Source organism: Rhinolophus sinicus, linkage group LG10 (assembly GCF_036562045.2).
Source record: "Rhinolophus sinicus isolate RSC01 linkage group LG10, ASM3656204v1, whole genome shotgun sequence".
Taxonomy (NCBI): Eukaryota; Metazoa; Chordata; class Mammalia; order Chiroptera; family Rhinolophidae; genus Rhinolophus; species Rhinolophus sinicus.
In genome coordinates, this window is record NC_133759.1 from 10,384,407 (window position 1) to 10,401,786 (window position 17,380).

At 39.5% G+C, this 17,380-nt stretch overlaps 1 protein-coding gene across 1 annotated transcript in view; it reads left to right on the forward strand.

Moving 5' to 3' along the window:
- Positions 1-17,380, forward strand: part of ANO10 (anoctamin 10) — a 148,763-nt gene that overhangs the window by 12,853 nt on the left and 118,530 nt on the right. The window contains exons 5-9 of the mRNA XM_019724110.2: positions 7,800-7,919; positions 10,073-10,642; positions 12,073-12,128; positions 14,431-14,505; positions 15,991-16,173. Of these exons, the coding sequence (XP_019579669.2) occupies positions 7,800-7,919; positions 10,073-10,642; positions 12,073-12,128; positions 14,431-14,505; positions 15,991-16,173 (1,004 nt within the window). The remainder of the gene's footprint in view (positions 1-7,799; positions 7,920-10,072; positions 10,643-12,072; positions 12,129-14,430; positions 14,506-15,990; positions 16,174-17,380) is intronic.

Consider the following 17,380-nt stretch of genomic DNA (forward strand, 5'->3'; position numbering starts at 1 on the left):
TTGCCTCAAACCCAGATAGTGACAAGGCCTCAGAGCATTTTCACTCCTTAAAATACACTTTAAGTATATAAGCTTCTGTGTCCCCTAGTCTGGTTTTCTTTTAATAGTCAGTGTAATATTGACTTCCATTCTTTACCCAGAAGGACAGATGCCCCAAAAGCAGTGCATCTTCAAATTTTCCCAGATGTCACCAAATACATTTTAGAGCTGATTTGTTCAAACCATGATCCAATCATCGATCACTCATTTTGTTTGGTTGTTATATCTCTTAAGTCTCTCTCTCTCTCTCTCTCTCTCTCTCTCTCTCTCTCTCTCTCTCGATAAAGTACACATAACATAAAATTTACCATCTTAAAGATTTGTAAGTGTACTGTTCAATGGTATTAAATACATTCATAATGTTGTACATCCATCATCACCATCCATTTCCACAGCTCTTTTCATCTTGTAAAGCTGAAATTCTATACTTATTGAACAATTATCAACATTTTCCTCTCATCTCAACTCTGGCAACCACCATTCTATTATACTTTCTGTCTTTATGATTTTACTACTCTAAATATCATAAATAAGTGGAATCATAATATTTCTGTCTTTGTGACTGGCTTATTTCACTTAGCATAATGTCCTCAAGGTTTGTCTGTGTTGAAACATGTGTCAGATATTCCTTCCTTTTTACGACTAAATAATATTTCATTGTATGGATAGACCACATTTTGTTTATCTATTCATGCATCAATGGATACTTGGGTTGCCTCCACCTTTTGGCTGTTGGGAATAATGCTGCAATGAACATAGGTGTGCAAATACCTATTTGAGGAAACTTTGAGGTACTGTTTTCCATAGTGGCTGTTCCATTTTACATTTCCACCAACAGTGCACAAGCATTACAATTTCTCCTTGCCAACACGTCCTTTTCTGATTATTTTGATAATAACCGTCCTAATGGGTTTGAGGTGGTATGTCAGTTTAATTTTGATTTGCACTTCCCTGATGATCAGTGACGTTGAGCATCTTTTCATGTACTTATTCACCACTCATATATCTTCTTTGGAGACATGTTTATTCAAATCCTTTGCCCATTTCCGAATCAGGTTGTTTTTTGTTGTTGAGTTTTAGGAATTCTTTACATATTATGGATTTAATTTGTTATCAGATATATGATTTGCAAATATTTTCTCCCATTCTATGGGTAACCTTTTTACTTTGTTGATTTTGTCTTTTGATGCACAAAATTTTTAAATTTTCATGAAGTCCATCTTATCGATTTTTCACTTTTCTTGCCTGTGCCTTTGGTGTCATATCCAAGAAATCATTGTCAAATCCAATGTTATGAAGTTTTCCCCCAATATTTCTTCTAGAGTTTTATAGTTTTGGGTCTTACGTTTCAGTCTTTGATCCATTTTGAGTTAATTTTTGTATATGGTGTTAGGTAAGGGTCCGAGCTCATTGATTTGCATGTGGACATCCAGGTTTCCCAGCACCGTTTGTTGAAAAGACTGTCCTTTCCTCATTGAATGTCCTTGGTACCCTAGTCAAAAATCATTTGGCCATATATGTGAGGGTTTGTTTCTGGGCTTTCTATTCTATTCCATTGGCCTATATGTCTGTCTGTGTCAGTACCACACGGTTTTGATTATGGTGGCTTTGTGGTAAGTTTTGAAATCAGGAAGTTTCTATAATATTTTCTATTATCCTTCTGTTCTCTATTTTGTTTATATCTACTTGAATCTTTATTATTTCCTTCCGTCTGCTAACTTTGGGTTTGGTTTGTTATTCTTTTTCTAGTTCCTTAATTGTAAAGTTATGTTGTTCATTTGAAGTCTTTCTTATTTTTAATATAAGCATTTATAGCTATAAATTTTCCCATTAGCTTTCTCTGTGTCCTATAAATTTTGGTATGTTGTGTTTTAGTTTTCATTCATTTCTAAGTATTTTCTCATTTCCTTTGTGATTTCTCCTTTTATCCATTGGTTGTTTAAGAGTGTGTTGTTTAATTTCCACACATTTGTGAATTTTCCAGTTTTCCTTTTGCTATTGATTTCAAACTTTATCCCGTTGTGGTCAGAGGATACATTTTATGACATATGTCTTTTAAAATCCATTGAGACTTTAATTTGTGGCCTAACATATGACCTGTCTTAGAAAATGTCTCACGTGAACCTGAACAGAATGTGTTCTTTGTTCTTTATTGCCTGACTTACATGTTCACTGGATTTTGTAGTCTCCCCTGTCTCTGAGTTGTGCTGTAAAAATATGTTATTGATACTTTTACTTGCTCTCCTCGTTGATCTATATGGCTTTTAGAAGGTATCAGGAAATTTGAATGTAGGTACTCATTAGCATTCTTGTTTGTCTACAAGTCCAGGTATCTGCATATGTTTTGATAGTATTTTGTAGCAGTTTTTTGTTGGATCTATGTTCTTTTAATATATAGATTAAAGATTACCATGATTTCAGAAAAATTTTCTTCAGTTACCTGTTAAGAGTTATTTGGTTGTATTTGCCCTCTTCTCATCTTTAGGCATGCCAGTTATGTACACATAGGCTCTTATATATTATCTGAAGTATTTTAAAGTTTTTATGTAATTTTCTTAGACTTGTCTACCATTTTTCTGACTATGTTTTCGGTGTTTCTTTTTTTGGTAGCTTTTATTATGACTGTATCTCTAAGTTTTATTTTTGTCTTTCATTGTTTTTATGATCTTTCACCTTCAGTTCTCATAGCTCTTTGCATTTTAATTTCAGAGATGAGGCTTGCTTTAATTTATTTAACTTCATGAAGAATTCCATAGTTTTTCATTGCTTGATACTGTAATTTTCTGCTATTTTTCTTTTCTGCCTTTTGTTTATGGTTTTCCTTTTTTCCCTTGTAGTATTTTTGCATAGTTCTATGCAATTTATTTGTGGTTATTACTTATTTTTAGTGAACTCCTATTTTTCTCCTGACTGGCTATTTTTGGAAGGAAGTGTGTGTGTTGGAGAAAGGGGATGTCGGGGTACCCCACTGGAAAGTGTGGTAGCCAGGAGCTTGGATTTTGCCTGGCAGTTGCTCTCCTTGAGTCGTCTCTGACCCTGTTCTTTTAGGAGTTTTGTTGGGTTTGGCCTTTAGGTCTGTTTTTGGCCACCCAAGACCCACAGCTCCAGAACGGCTTGCTCGTCATCCCTGTGTTCCAGCAGGCAGCTCTTTCTTCCAAGATGGGAGACCTCATGTCTCTTGCCTGGCTGAGGTGCCAGGCAGGGAGCAGATGCACTTCAGGGTTCTGTCACACATTCTCTTTGGAGAACCCTGCCCTCTGCCTACTTGGCTCAGGTTTGCAAAGCACCCAGGGTGCTCTTAGCTTATGCTGGTCTGATTTTTAAGCCTTCTTGTCATAGTTTGTGATTTGGGTTTATAGTTTGTTTTTTCTTTCATCAAAGATAGGGGTTTCTTTATATGTTTCTTGTTTCCTTTGTTGATTTTAATGTGGTGCCATGAATAAGAACGGGGCAGAGGTGTCTTTCTGTCACTATTTATTACCGGGAGTTCCACATTCTGTATTTCAGCAGCTGTTTGGTCCCATTCCAAAGTTTCAAATCTTCCTTAATTTCATAGTGGAAAGGTTGTTTTCAGACACGGCTGGGTACTTCAGCAAATAAAATACAAAGCAGACTGAGGCACCACTGTGGTTGTTAACATAAGCATCCCGTTTCTTCCCATTCATTCATACTAATCGGACCGCCATGTGGAATCAGGCCATCATGGCCTCCACCTGCGGGCGCTAACTTGGTGTGACTGGGACAGACAAAAGAGGGAGTGGCTCTTTCTTCAGAAGGGAGAAAGTTTCAACTGAACAAAACTTTGATGGAAATACGTAAATGTGTTTCTCTTGGGTGTATAGGTAGCCAGTCTGGTGTCCTGAAGACATAAGAGAAGTAACTTTTATCTTGCTGGCAGGATGAGGCTTTTGTAAACGAGGATCAATTCCTTCCTCCCATTCTTTTTTTTTTTTTTTTTTTTTTTGTAATAAATATAAAAACAAAATCATCTCACTCATGGGCATTCAAAAAATTTTTTATACCATCTGAGATAAGAATCACATTTAAATTGACAAGGCTGGATTTTCAAATTCTGCATTACTTTCTCCTTTTATGTCTTGGAAAATGTATTCCCTAAAATGCTGTCTTGTATTTTTGCATCATTTTAATTTTACATCATTATCTATGATTGAAGAATATGCAAAATTATAAACTGTGAACTATTTCCAGAGTGTAAATTTTAGAACTAATAAAACCTAGAAGAACTTAAAGTCCTAGATTTTTATTAAGTTAATCTATAGAAATAAGTGAAAAGGATTATTTTCACCTCTAAGTTTTGCGGGAGCCACTCCTTGGGACAGCGCCTTCTCTGAAGCTGATTGGGAGGAGACGCTGCAACCTACTCAGTGCGTCCCCATCAGCAAGTAGGGAGCTGGCCAGGACTTTCAGGAGGATCTCCATCATCTTAGGTTTAATTTGACTTTCCCTTGAGCTGCAGTGATTATAATTTTGCTTGCCATAATGTTGTGTGCTGATAGAAAGCCTTCATTAAGCAGAGAGCAACATGTGTCACTGTAAATATGATGCTGAGGCAGTTTCGTGGTGCTGTGAGCTGTGCACTTCAGGGCAGCTCATTCTGTCAGGCAACAGACAATGTGGAGAACGAGAAAAGGGCCGTATGCGTGACTTAGTTGTCAGTGTTCACGTTGGTGGGCATCCCCTTTCTAGTTTGCTGTGTGAGCTAAGATCTCTTCCTACCTCCAGACTCTGCCTTCTCCGGTTCATCCCTACCAGTGAATAGTCATGCAAATAACCTAATGCAAGATTTTCTTTAGAAAGAAGAGTTAAAGAAGCTGAGAATTTCCTATGGATTAGGTATATCTCAAGGATGTCATTTAGTTTAGGTTAAAGCTGTTTCAAAATGTCTATCAGATGATAATCATGTTTTGATTGATGGGATATGACACATCTCATATTAGGTCTTTTATTATATTGTTATTCTTTTAGAACATTATGGTAATTTCTTTTGAATATCTTCTACATACAAGTAGATTGGTGTCAGATACAATCTGTCTTCTGAAATTATCAATCGTCCTTATAAGTATAACGAGTAGATTTCAAGTAAATATCATGTAGCAGGCATGTACATAAAATTAAGCTTGATATATTTATATATGTATCTCACTTGGTATCACATATATATACATATGTACATGCATATACTGTGTTTTGCTACATAAATATTTGCTGGATTTACATTAAGCAGGGTTGAAAACAATACAGGAATATAAAAATGTATTTTGAAAATACGGGTATCCCTGAGAAGGTGTTTTTTTACTTATTACGACAAAAGTGGTTTGTTCATACCAGAGTGCTAGAGTTGGGCAGGGCCTGGAAGGGGGTGCTGGGGCACAGCAACAGCTGCAGAGGGTGAAGGGGGGTCTGCCTTCATTGTGCCAAGGCTACTGCTAGCCGGCCTTCACTCCCTGTCGGTACTGTGCCCTCGTCACCCCTTTGTATGGGTGACTGGGGACAGCGTGCCATGCCCCTCCCTGTTGCACAGAGACACTGTGAGGAGTTGTAAGATTTTTGTTTTTACTTTTGAAGTAAACACAGCACATTAACCAAAGCCAGACGCAGTACTGTGTTATTATTGTTATTGCATTATTTAATTTAGAGGGTTCAACTATAAGCCAGTTTACTTAGAGTCTCCTTTAAATTAGATTTTGGTTTGTTTGGCTAATTGTTAAATGGCTGTAATAGTAATAACCCTAGTTACTTGACAACAGATCATTCAACATTCTGGAAGGAAGGAATCTTGGTTTAAGTCTTTCCTGTCTTTGAATAGGCCTGAAGAGTATCATAGTTTCCTTTGAAGGTAAGGCTCATGTTAATTACATTCTTAGCTGACATGAGGTTAAGGATTAAAAAAAGAAGAAGAAGAAGAAGAAGAAGAAGAAGAAAAAACAACCTCTATTTTTAGAAGCTGAAACCAGAACCATGCTTTTGGCATTGATGAAGAGAAGCCTAGTAATTTAGGACCTGTGGCTTTATAGTCTCTTCATACTCCTATTTTTAGAAGTATTCAAGCTGGTTTTATCCCTGCCTGGAAAGTCTGCAGTAGAATGGAGTCGCTGTTTTTAAAAAGAACTTAGAAATAGAAAAATAATAATTTAGATGCTGTGAGTTCAAAGTTAAAAAACTTGTAGTAATTGAGAAAGAATAAACTACAACTATGCGTGCCCAAATAAGAAATGAATCGGAACAGTTATGGGTGATAGACTTATCCTCACGTTAAGTGAGGAAAAATCCACCAAAACACTTTAGAACAAAAATATTAAAAAATGGATTGGACAGTGCCAGAGACTGATATAATTTAAACGTACACCTTTTTCAGTCCTTAAGAAGGAGGATTCCATCACAACCCTAGCTTTTTAAAAATTTTTCCTCTGTGTAATTTATGTATGAGAAATAATTGTAAGAAGAGCCATATATTAAGAACCAAGAATTTTTTCTTAATCCATACGTTTTCCTATTGTTCATGTCAGACATCTCCTCTTTATTATCATTTTTTTCATTTCTAAGCAGTTAGGTTTACTTTTAAATCTCTGAGGATTTTATGAGATGGGAGGATACACTGTCTCTCTTTGTTATATGTAATGTTTTAACACTGAAAACTTAAATCATGTTTCTCTTTCATGCTGCAGACATTTATCTGTCATTTCTCATTGAGGGGACTGTTGACTGCAATTCTCGTCACCTATCTAGACTAGATAGATAGGCGATAAGGGAGGCAGCCCTCTGAAGAGCTGAGCTGATAAACCTTAAAGAACTCAAAGCTTATCAATGGATGAAAACAGCAAAACATCCTTCGTTGATGCCAATCCCATCTTATAAGCAGCCATATTCCTTAGTAAGAGGCTATGCTAGGAACTGCATGGAAAGTACTCCATGTCCCCAGATACGGCATTGGGTTCTCCGTGTCTACTGAACACATTTCCTCATAAATATCCACCCAGTGAGTCATTTTAAGTATGGATAGAGAATGCCCCATTTTCATTTATTATTACGAGGGGATGTTGTATTTGGCTAAATTAGTCTATCGCTTTCACATATGGGCATGCGTGTTAAAACCATACTAATTAAATGACTGTTGACAGTAGGAAGTCTTTTTTATTTTATTTTCATATTTGCTGTTTGTGAATGTAAGCCTTTGTTATCATATTACAAAAGATGAAAATGATTGAAAATACTCAGTATCAAGAAAGAAAAGAACTATACTATTCTCTTTCACTGTAGTTAGAGAATAGATTAGTAGAATTTTTCTAGAGGCAGTTTTATAATATAGGTCCAAATTTAAAATACATATGCTCTTGGACCTAACAATTTTACTTAAGTATATATAATAAGGAAATAGTAGACAGGTGGGGGATAAAAAGCATATATATATATGTATGTATATTTTGAAGTCTGGTCATACACTAAACTGTTATTTATCATGATTATTTTTTGGAGGAGGGAGAGAATAAACGGTGTCTCTCAAATCCTAATTTGTACATTTTTGTATGGTTTACATCAACTTCTATTGCTTTCATAGTCAAAATAGTAAAGCTATTTACATTCTGAGGAACAAAATAAATATACACCTTTGGAGTAGGCAGTAAAAGCTTGAGCTTTGCGTAGCACCCCTCTTACTGGAGTGGCTTTGTAGCATTCGATGAAGCATAGCATGAACAATCTGAAGTCTGTTTTATGTGGTTTGGCACATTTTCCCTCCGCAGTGAGAAGATTGCTCACGTCTGGCATCGTGATTCAGGTGTTTCCGCTACACGATAATGAAGCCCTGAAGAAGCTTGAGGACTCGTGGTATACTCGGTTTACTTTAAAGTTCCAACCCATAGGTATGTGTCAGTATCTGTTCTCTTAGAGAAGAGAAAGACCTGCTCATGAGAAGTCACTGTTCAGCACTGGTGTTATCCCCCTTGGGAAGATGCTCTGCTAGGGAGGGCTCACCAGCTGCCTGGGGGAAAAAATTGGGGGGAGGGGAATAAGATGGGTTACATGACCTATGTATTTACTTCTATTATGATTTTAGATGGACTGAATTACAAGCTAAATTTCACCAACAACACAGGCAGTTCAGAGTGGCCTTCATGAGTACATGTCAAGGTTGGAAAGGACAGATTTGATAGGAACTTAGTGTGTGAATATTTTGTATTTGAAAATTTCTATTTCTTTAGAACTAATCATTTGGAGTGAGTCAAGCCGTGCTCATTCCTAGGGGCAAACCAACAGGCTTAAGCATCTTTCGAGGTAGTTTATAAGTATCTTGGTGTGTATTATTGGATCTGTCCATTTTCTCTGAATACAGTGATAACAACACTCATGATTTTATTTGGTGCGTGTTGAACATACTTTGTGTAAACTTATGTCAATATGGATGTTCAAATGTTTTGGTTTAGTTATGTTTTTTAAGCATAAGATTTACATTTAAGCTGATAGATTTCACCATGACCATTCCTATCAGATTTTCTTTAAAGGCCATCTCTCTCTCTCGATTTTGTTTAAAGGAATCCCTCTAAACTAATTTTCTAATTTCCATTCTGAAAACAAGTATTATAATATTGTAACAATGAGCAAAAATTGTTTTTAAGATTAAATTTTGAAATTGTATTATGAATTTTTTTTCTTGCAGTCTGTGAAAGGAACGGTTTTGTTTTTGATAATTCCAGGTGACACAATAGTCATTTTTTGTTCCACCTACGACATTTTGTTCCCCTTTGTTTGGCATTTAGGTGGCAGTAAATTAAAATACTGCCTCTAGGATTTGTAAGTGAAGTGTCCATTAGCTACTTTTTAGAAAGTAAAAGGAGATGAGTTGATGGTGAAGGCTGAGCATGGTTGTGGTCGTGGCCTCTGGAAGTGCTGGGACTGGTAATAGTAGCTGGCGCTCAGGCAGGTCTTGAACTTCCCCTTGAGATCGAAAAAGAGAGGTCATCTGATTGGAGCTCAGGACCATGAGCACCTTTTTTTTTTTTCTTTTTTCCCATTGCTTGGATAGCATTTAACCTGATCCAGATTCGAGATAATCTCATCACACCCACTGTTTTAATATCTAGCTCCTGGGTTAGCTAGAAAAATGAAGCATAGGAGAAAACAGCTTATCCCAGTTAACTCTAAACCGTATCCATAGACTGATCTGACACATTAGCTTCAAAAAAATTACACTTTAACTGTGTAATTTACCAAGAAATAATAACTCCAACTGCTGTACCTCCCCCACCCCCTGCATCCCACCCTCGTTGCAGTGCAGGATGCTTTTACAGTCTAGACTCACAAAGATGCGGCTGGCAGAGGACGCTGTGCTGCTGACCTCTTTTGGATTAGGTAGCTTGTGTCAAGTTCACAGAATAGTAACAGTGATGTTGCGTGGACCTTCAGCCCAGTGCCCATGTGAAGATATAGATAAATGTGTTCTATGGCTGTTCTAGAAGTTAATATATGGAATGTTGTTTTGTGCTTTTGAATAATTTTTCTTCAGTGTATTGGAAAATTTGCCATGACACATTGATGAGAATTTATGTTTGGGAAAGGAGCAGGGTACTATGAATGGGGATTCTTCTTTGAAAAGAACACCGATGACTATAATATTAAACCAGGAGAAAAGTGGGGAGCATTAATTAAACCCCTAAATTAAAGTGGTTCATTGGCCATGGCTGAATTTAAACGAGGACCTTGGAGATTTTGGACAGCCCCAAGGTGGTTTTTTCTGTTGGGAAAAAGGCATCCACGAAATGAGGAAGTAAAGAGGAAACAGAGCTCGAGTGCCTGGCAGAGCCTGGGCCCTGAGCTGGGACAAGTGTCAGGCTTGCTATACAGACAAGTGGGGTCTTTGTACTGCACGGAGGATGTGTTTACCATCACACACTCATTGGGAAATGAAGGTATTAAATGATCCTGACTTACCTAGGAAATGAGTCAACTTACTTGAAATGATAAGAAAAGAAAGTCTTTGGCAGGCTGTACTTAAGGTTTGTTTTTTCTTTCGTTACAGACAGAATCCGTGGCTACTTTGGGGAAACGATTGCTCTCTACTTTGGATTTTTGGAATATTTTACCTTTGCCTTAATCCCCATGGCGGTCATTGGGCTGCCTTACTACCTGTTTGTGTGGGAAGATTATGACAAGTATGTGATTTTCGCCTCGTTCAACCTGATCTGGTCCACGGTGATCCTGGAAGTGTGGAAGCGGGGCTGTGCCAACATGACCTACAGGTGGGGGACCCTGGCCATGAAGAGGCAGTTTGAGGAGCCCCGGCCGGGATTTCATGGGGTCCTGGGGATCAATTCCGTCACCGGCAGGGAGGAGCCTCTGTACCCCAGCTACAAGAGACAGTTGCGCATTTACCTGGTCTCCCTGCCGTTTGTGTGCCTGTGTCTCTACTTTTCTCTGTATGTCATGATGATTTACTTCGACATGGAGGCCTGGGCCTTGGCTCTACACGAGGACAGCGGGTCCGAGTGGACCGGTGTCTTGTTGTATGTACCCAGCATCATCTATGCCGTCGTCATTGAGATCATGAACCGCCTCTATCGCTATGCCGCCGAGTTTTTAACTTCGTGGGGTAAGACTTGGTACTTTGCGTTTATCTTATTTGCCTGTAATCAGTATTGCTCATGTCATAGGATTCATGTAACTGCTGCCTTGCAAAGCAGGTGACGTCGCTCTGGGCTCATTGCAGACACACAAGGAAAAGTTCACGGGCTTTGTGAGCGCCGGTGATCTCCAGGTCATGGTCACCACACGTCCCGTGTGCTGAGCGCTAGTTACTGTGTTCTGGGTGCCCTGCTGAGCACTTATCCACATGTCTCATTCTCACCGCCTCGGGACACTGTGAAATAGACACAGATGACCATTTTATGGGTAGAGGTACTGAGACTGAACACGGTTTGGACAGCAGATGGTGGAGCCAGCCTAATCCAGCTCGCTCCTTGTCCAAAACCTGCGCGTCTAATACTGTACTATTGTGTTTTATGCTGAGAATAGATTGAATGATCTTGATACTCCGGCTGAATGAACTGTGTCTCAGTATCTGAAAGCCTGTTGTCTAGCTGTGTGGGGCCCAGAGGGCGGCCGTTGAACGCAGGGAAGGTGGGTGTTGGCAGGTGCATTTGTGCTAAAGGAACTTGGTTATAGTTTAAAAACAGTCCTGATGGGTCATCACTCTTTATATATTCACCCAAACAAATAAATATGTTATTATTCCCCAGGAAGAAGCCTAGCCCTTAACTTCATGGGCCAAAGATATTTTAAATTATTTTTTTATTAGTCATTTAACAACAGCTGCCAACTATTGAGTGCTTTCCTTTGCTGATACTGGGCTACGGTTTTGTATTATTTCTGATCCTGACAGTGACCCTGGGAGCAAGGTGGGGTCAGCCCTGCTTTGTAGGCGAGGAGGCTGAGTATCAGCAGGTTAAGGGACCTGCCCAGGTCAGGCAGCTGAGTTGGGTTTGGGATCTATCTAGGTCAGCCTAACTCTGCCTCTCTGGGCAAGACGACACTTCCCCTCAGAATCTCCCTTTTTCTTCTTTTGCCACATTGTTTTAGGACCAGCAGTGTCTCCTCTTCCTACCTAGCGGAGGTTGGAAATTTGTTTCCCTTTAGGTTGATCCTTTCAAGCCACACGTTCAGAACACTTTTTTTATTGCCCTACACCTTTGAGATTGCTGTCAGTGTTATCATTACCACTTATTCAGGGTCTTTTTCTGGGTGTCTATCTAGGGGATCATTTGCCAACACACCCCACATTTCTTTGTAGCGGTAACTTAAACATGGTTTCACATGACAGTGCTATTGCAGTGCCATGAAAAATGTGTCCTAATCTGAGTTTCTTCCTCGTCTGATGTTCTTGGTGGGAAGCAGTAGCCATGATTGACAGCCCGGTGTATTTACTGATGAGGCTCTGGTGTGGGACCTACCTGCCCTCAGCACAAGTCTCACAATAGCATTCCCTTATCTGAGGGAAATTACCTCTTCTTTTTAATATTTCAGAGAATCACAGATTGGAATCTGCCTACCAGAATCATCTAATTTTGAAAGTTTTAGTGGTAAGTAGAGTTTTTATGTACAACTTCATTTTACTTATGAAACTAATGCATGCCACTTTATATTTAGGAACATAAATATAAAGCTTCTAATTTAAGATATCAATATGGCAGTTCATGTATTTTGTGCAAATAGGTAAGTGTGCTTACATATGCATTCAATAATCTTATTACAAATGTGCATGTGGGTTAAGGCTTCAAATGGAGAAATGAGTATGAAAGTCAGTATCTAGTTATATAAAAAACGAATTATCCACTTTTTAGTCATGTTTCTATTCTCTTCTCTTTGGTGACTTGTTTGATTATTTCACTATTCAACAATCCTTCCAGTTAACCTACAATCTGTTTAGTGATGGAACATTGTGATTTTTAAAAAAAAAATTATTGAAGAAATTTCTAGAGTCCAAGAGGTTTCTAGCTTGCTTTGATGGGTAGGAGGAAAGAGGTAGCGAGACGGCATTGTGTACCTTGTTTGCCATTTGTGTAAAAGTTCACACATTATGCCTCTTTCCACCATTATTATAAATAACACAGATATACTGGCTTTAAAGCACCTCATTTATCCAAAGTTACATCAGCCATCTGCAGCGTGACTGAAAGTCAACATAGCGCATAGATCCTCTGAACTGTCACCTAGAGTCAGTTTAACACAGTTCATGTACTTTACTCCCAAACAAGGGATGCAGGCCCCCACTTAGGGTCTTTGTCCCAGCTGTGGAAATCATTCTAAGAAGCTCATTTATCTGGTTTTTCAGTCCTTAAAAGATCAGAAACCACCATTGGGAAGGCGTTTAGTTTTCTGGAAGTAGGTAAATTTATGGAGGCAAGAGCAGGCAAGGAAATAGATGTCATAAGATGCTAAGAATTCAACAATTTTAGCACTTTGCACATTAGAAAAGGGGCAAGAGGCCATACATATCTAAAAAGGCTCTGAAGTCTAGCGCTGTGAAATAATTAACGTTCAAAATATTGGTACTGAATCAGCAAGGAAGTTATATTCTATGTTCTCTGTAGAAAAGCTGGGGAACAGGAAATGCATTAAAAAGATCATTCAAAAAGATTATATGGAACTTTTGCCTTTAGAGGTAAAACACTCCTTTTGCCTTAAAGAATTCAGTAGTTTGTGACGTTATTATTCTCTGATGATATAATGATAGGTGACTGCCTTGTAAAAAGACTCGTAAGTTAGAATCTGCTGTCCTCTGTGGTGTTTCTCCTTTCCTTTTTATTCTTATAGGGAGAGCATTTCTCACCTCCCCAGGCTTTTGCTCTTCTCCGTCTGCTCTCACTTAGCACCCCACCTCTACCCTGTGGCTCTGTCCCTCTAACGCTCACTCTCACCCGTGACTCCCCATTCTGTCGTTAATGAAGCACTGCTCGCAGTTGTACTCATCCGGGGCCTTGAGTCTTAGACAGGGCTGCTGTTAGGCAGGAAGTAGCCAGCGTGGGGCAGGGAGGCAGAGAGGTTGCTCATTGGTACAGGGGTAGTTGCAGGTTCTTGAGCAGGGCACTACTTGAAGAAATGGCACTTGTTATAGTGGGATCCCCAGCCCAGAACTGTATGTCTGGCCAGGGCAGGGATGTCTCAGGCTTACATAACATACGCTCCCAGGCTGGCCTGGTTGTTAAGGCCGATCTCTCTTGCTGGTGCCACCCAGCTACCTGGGTGTCTCCTCATGAGGGTGGGGAGTCTCAGGTCTGTGGGCACAAAAAGGCTTCCGGGGCTGGGTTGCGTGTGGTTGGGGACGAGGTCCTTCTTGCTGGTGCTGCCTGGCTGCCCTGGAACTCTTCGTGAGACAGTGGAGTGACCTGACACTGGCAGGGTGGAGGGAGGGAGACACATCCCCTGGCAGCTTAACGTCAGTAAAGGGGCCCCGACCAGTCTGCCTGCCAGTTCTGCAGGTTCCCTGCTGTTGTCAGGGCTCCTATTCTAAGGGGGGTGGGTGGGGAATGAGCCCACTGGGCTACCCGAGTTACGAGGTTGAGGGTGGGGAATGCTGGGACTTGGTCTCCCTTTTTGAAGGAACATAAGATGAGCTGGTGGTGTTCCTTCAGTCCTGGGGTCCGAGCCAGTTGGCCTTCCTTTTAGCGCCTTCAGAGTTCTCCTCTGGTTGTCTCTTGCATTATTTCCAGAGTTTATAGATGTGCTTAGTGAGGAGGAGGAGGGAGAAACAAGTCTGTGCCATCTTGTCTGGATGACAGAACACTTGACTGGAAGTTCCTCGTTACATTTTTAGACGCTCTATTTACAGGTGTAATAAAGGACTGGGAAGCAGCATTAACTGTTGCTGTGTTTTTTTGGCAGTTCAACTTTCTGAATTGCTTCGCCTCACTCTTCTACATTGCCTTCGTCCTGATGGATATGAAGCTTTTGCGGCAGGTGAGTGGGCATGACGGAACGGTGTCAGCTTTTTAGGTTTTAGAGGGGGTTTCCTGTATTCGGGTGATGTCATTGTCTTCCCATTATCATTTTGACAAATAAAATCTTTTAAATTTTGTCTATTTCTAAGCCCAATTTTAAATTTAAAAAATTATCAGTTGTACTGTTTATCATACTCAAATGAAAAGAAATTTAGTTGAAGCTAACCAACTTGTAAAACTAATCATATAGGGTAATAAAATATATAGTTCATATGTATTTGTATTCGTATAGAATTGTAAAATCAATTCTAACAGCAAAAAAAAATTTTTTTTGAACTTTTGTGTGTCTCAGGGTGAAGGGTGGTTGGTGTAACCTTAAATAAGTCTTACACATTTCATTTTTAAATTAATAAATTGTTAAACTTTAGAGACCAGATCTTATGCAGTGCTATATTGTTTCTGAAATGTGTAAGTCTGACATATAGTTTGTTGTGTTGCCATTTCTGGATCACATAATAACAGTGAATAGTAAGTTGAGTATAAGTTATTGCTTTCTAAGTTCTCTTTTTTAATGCTTGAGTCAGCTATTAGCAAGAGCTGTTCCTTCCAGGTTTTAATATTCTGGGATTGTTAGTGAGCAGAGTCTCAAAGCCTAGCCTTCTTAATATTTATGTGAGAACTTGGGACCATTTTTTGGGAAATTAAAAAAATTTGTGTAACAGAGACAGTTAAAAGATTTTGTAGTTATGGTCCTAACAGCTTGCATAAAAGTAAAATTAAATGTGCTCTTAAGAACTATACTAGATATGTTGCTACTTTTTAAAAATTATTTTTGAAAATTGAAAAAGTTCAAAATAGTACTTTTGAAATTGGTAAGTTGGATGTACATACCCGCTTCAGTCCCATTTTTAGTGTATTAGTAGGGTATGACTTCTCATTTCTTATGCTTCAGAGAGTCTTCTTCATTTAACAGGGGATGGGAGAGGATTCTTTGAAAAATAGAATTTCAATACCAGCAAAGATGGTGTGTGATGGAAACACTGATATCCATCTGGGGAAAGTGGAAATTGACACACCACCTCTGAAAACCACTCGAGCAGCTTTGCCAAGGACCTTAATTCATCCCTAGTAAATCACCAGAGAGGGGGCAAATATCTGTGTACACGGGTACATAGGGAGCAGCATTTGTTTATGTTGTAGCCAGGATGAGTTAACAAAAATACAATTACGAGTTAATTTGTTCTCCTGCTGACTGACTCATAACTGGTTTACTTTTTTATTATAATCTGTTTGTAGTATAATCTTTATGTATTTTAATCTAAGTCTTTCCCGTGAAAAAGCAACAAATTAGAAACACCATTATAACTCCTAGCTTTTCTGATACTAGTTTTTATAACATAACAGTATATTATTTGTTGAAAATTCCATTTTAATGCATAATTATACACACGCAATGGCTTTGTTCAGCTGCGTTTCCAAATGTCCCTTGTGTGCTTCTCTTTAGAGCTTGGCCACTCTGCTGATTACGTCCCAGATCCTTAACCAGATTGTGGAGTCGCTTCTTCCTTATTGGCTCCAAAGGAAGCACCACCTGCGGGTGAAGAAGAAGGTGCAGGCTTTAAAGGCGGACATTGATGCTACATTATATGAACAGGTCGTCCTGGAAAAAGAAATGGGAACCTATTTGGTAAGTTGGAATTTTGTTGAATTAAATACTAACCGAATGTGAATGACAGTCATGTACTGAGTTTCACACATACGTATACACTCCTGGTCTCAGACAAGTGCTTTCTAGCCGGTTTCCTCACCGGGAACTGCTCTAAAGTTACAATGATGGGCTATGCATTGAAATGCTACTGCCTTGAATCTGAAGTTACGCCAATGGCTGATCTTGGCAACTTACGTGACTGCTCTGTGAGGGAGGTGGGCCTGGCTGCTTCAGAGATGACAGAGCAAGGGAGCGGTGGGATGGCCGAGCAGAGGCAGCGGCATCGCTTGCTCTTGACACTTCAACCTCAAAGGAAAGGTGGAAACCCATTGCTAAAATGGAAGGCTGAACTGAAGATTAATTTATAGTTTAAATTACTTGGCTCTATTGTAAATATAAAACAGTTCCTTTAAGATAGGATTTATGAGTTATTTTTAGGAACTACAAATAGATCACTGGAGGTTTATAAAACCTAACCATATAGCCAACAAACTTTTATTGAGCTCTGACTTCACTCACTATTTCTGTATTTGGTGGAGGGCAGTGTTGGGATCACGTTTGCTTTCTCTCATTGTTTCTTATATCCTGCACCTTCCTTCTTGGTATGTTATATTCTTAGTGAAATAGATCCTTTAGAAGCTCACTCAGTGATGGTTCATTGTCATTAAACTTTCGTAGTCCTGTTTTTCATTTTGAATAAATTGGTCTCCTGGTTATTGAATTTCTTGGTTGACTTTCATAGTTTTTCTCGTGTATTTAAGAATTTTAGTTTGTATGTTCATCTTGGGTAGGCGTTTTCTCTCTCTCTCTTTCCCCCTCTCTCCCTCTCCCTATCTCTTTCTGCTCACTTCCTTATTTTTGCAGTCTCCCCCCTCCACCCTGGGCTTCCAAGGCCCTGGTCTAGAACCAGGTTTTTGTAGCCCAGGGCTCCTGTCTTGTGGTTTTGCAGGGCCAGTCATGGAGCCAGTAGGTAGGAAGCTGTTGACACAAGCTGTGGTTCCAGGGCAGCAGCTGTGACTTTTTTCAGCCCCCCTTCTTAGGCAGGGGACCCTGGTTTGGCTCAAGCAGTTTCTGGTTATACCCTAGAGGAGTGGGGTGCCTTTGGTCCACCTGCCCCACGGGATACAGAACCAGTTCAGCCAGCCCGTGGACTTGGGGCCTGGCCAGCCTCCTGCTTATCACCCTG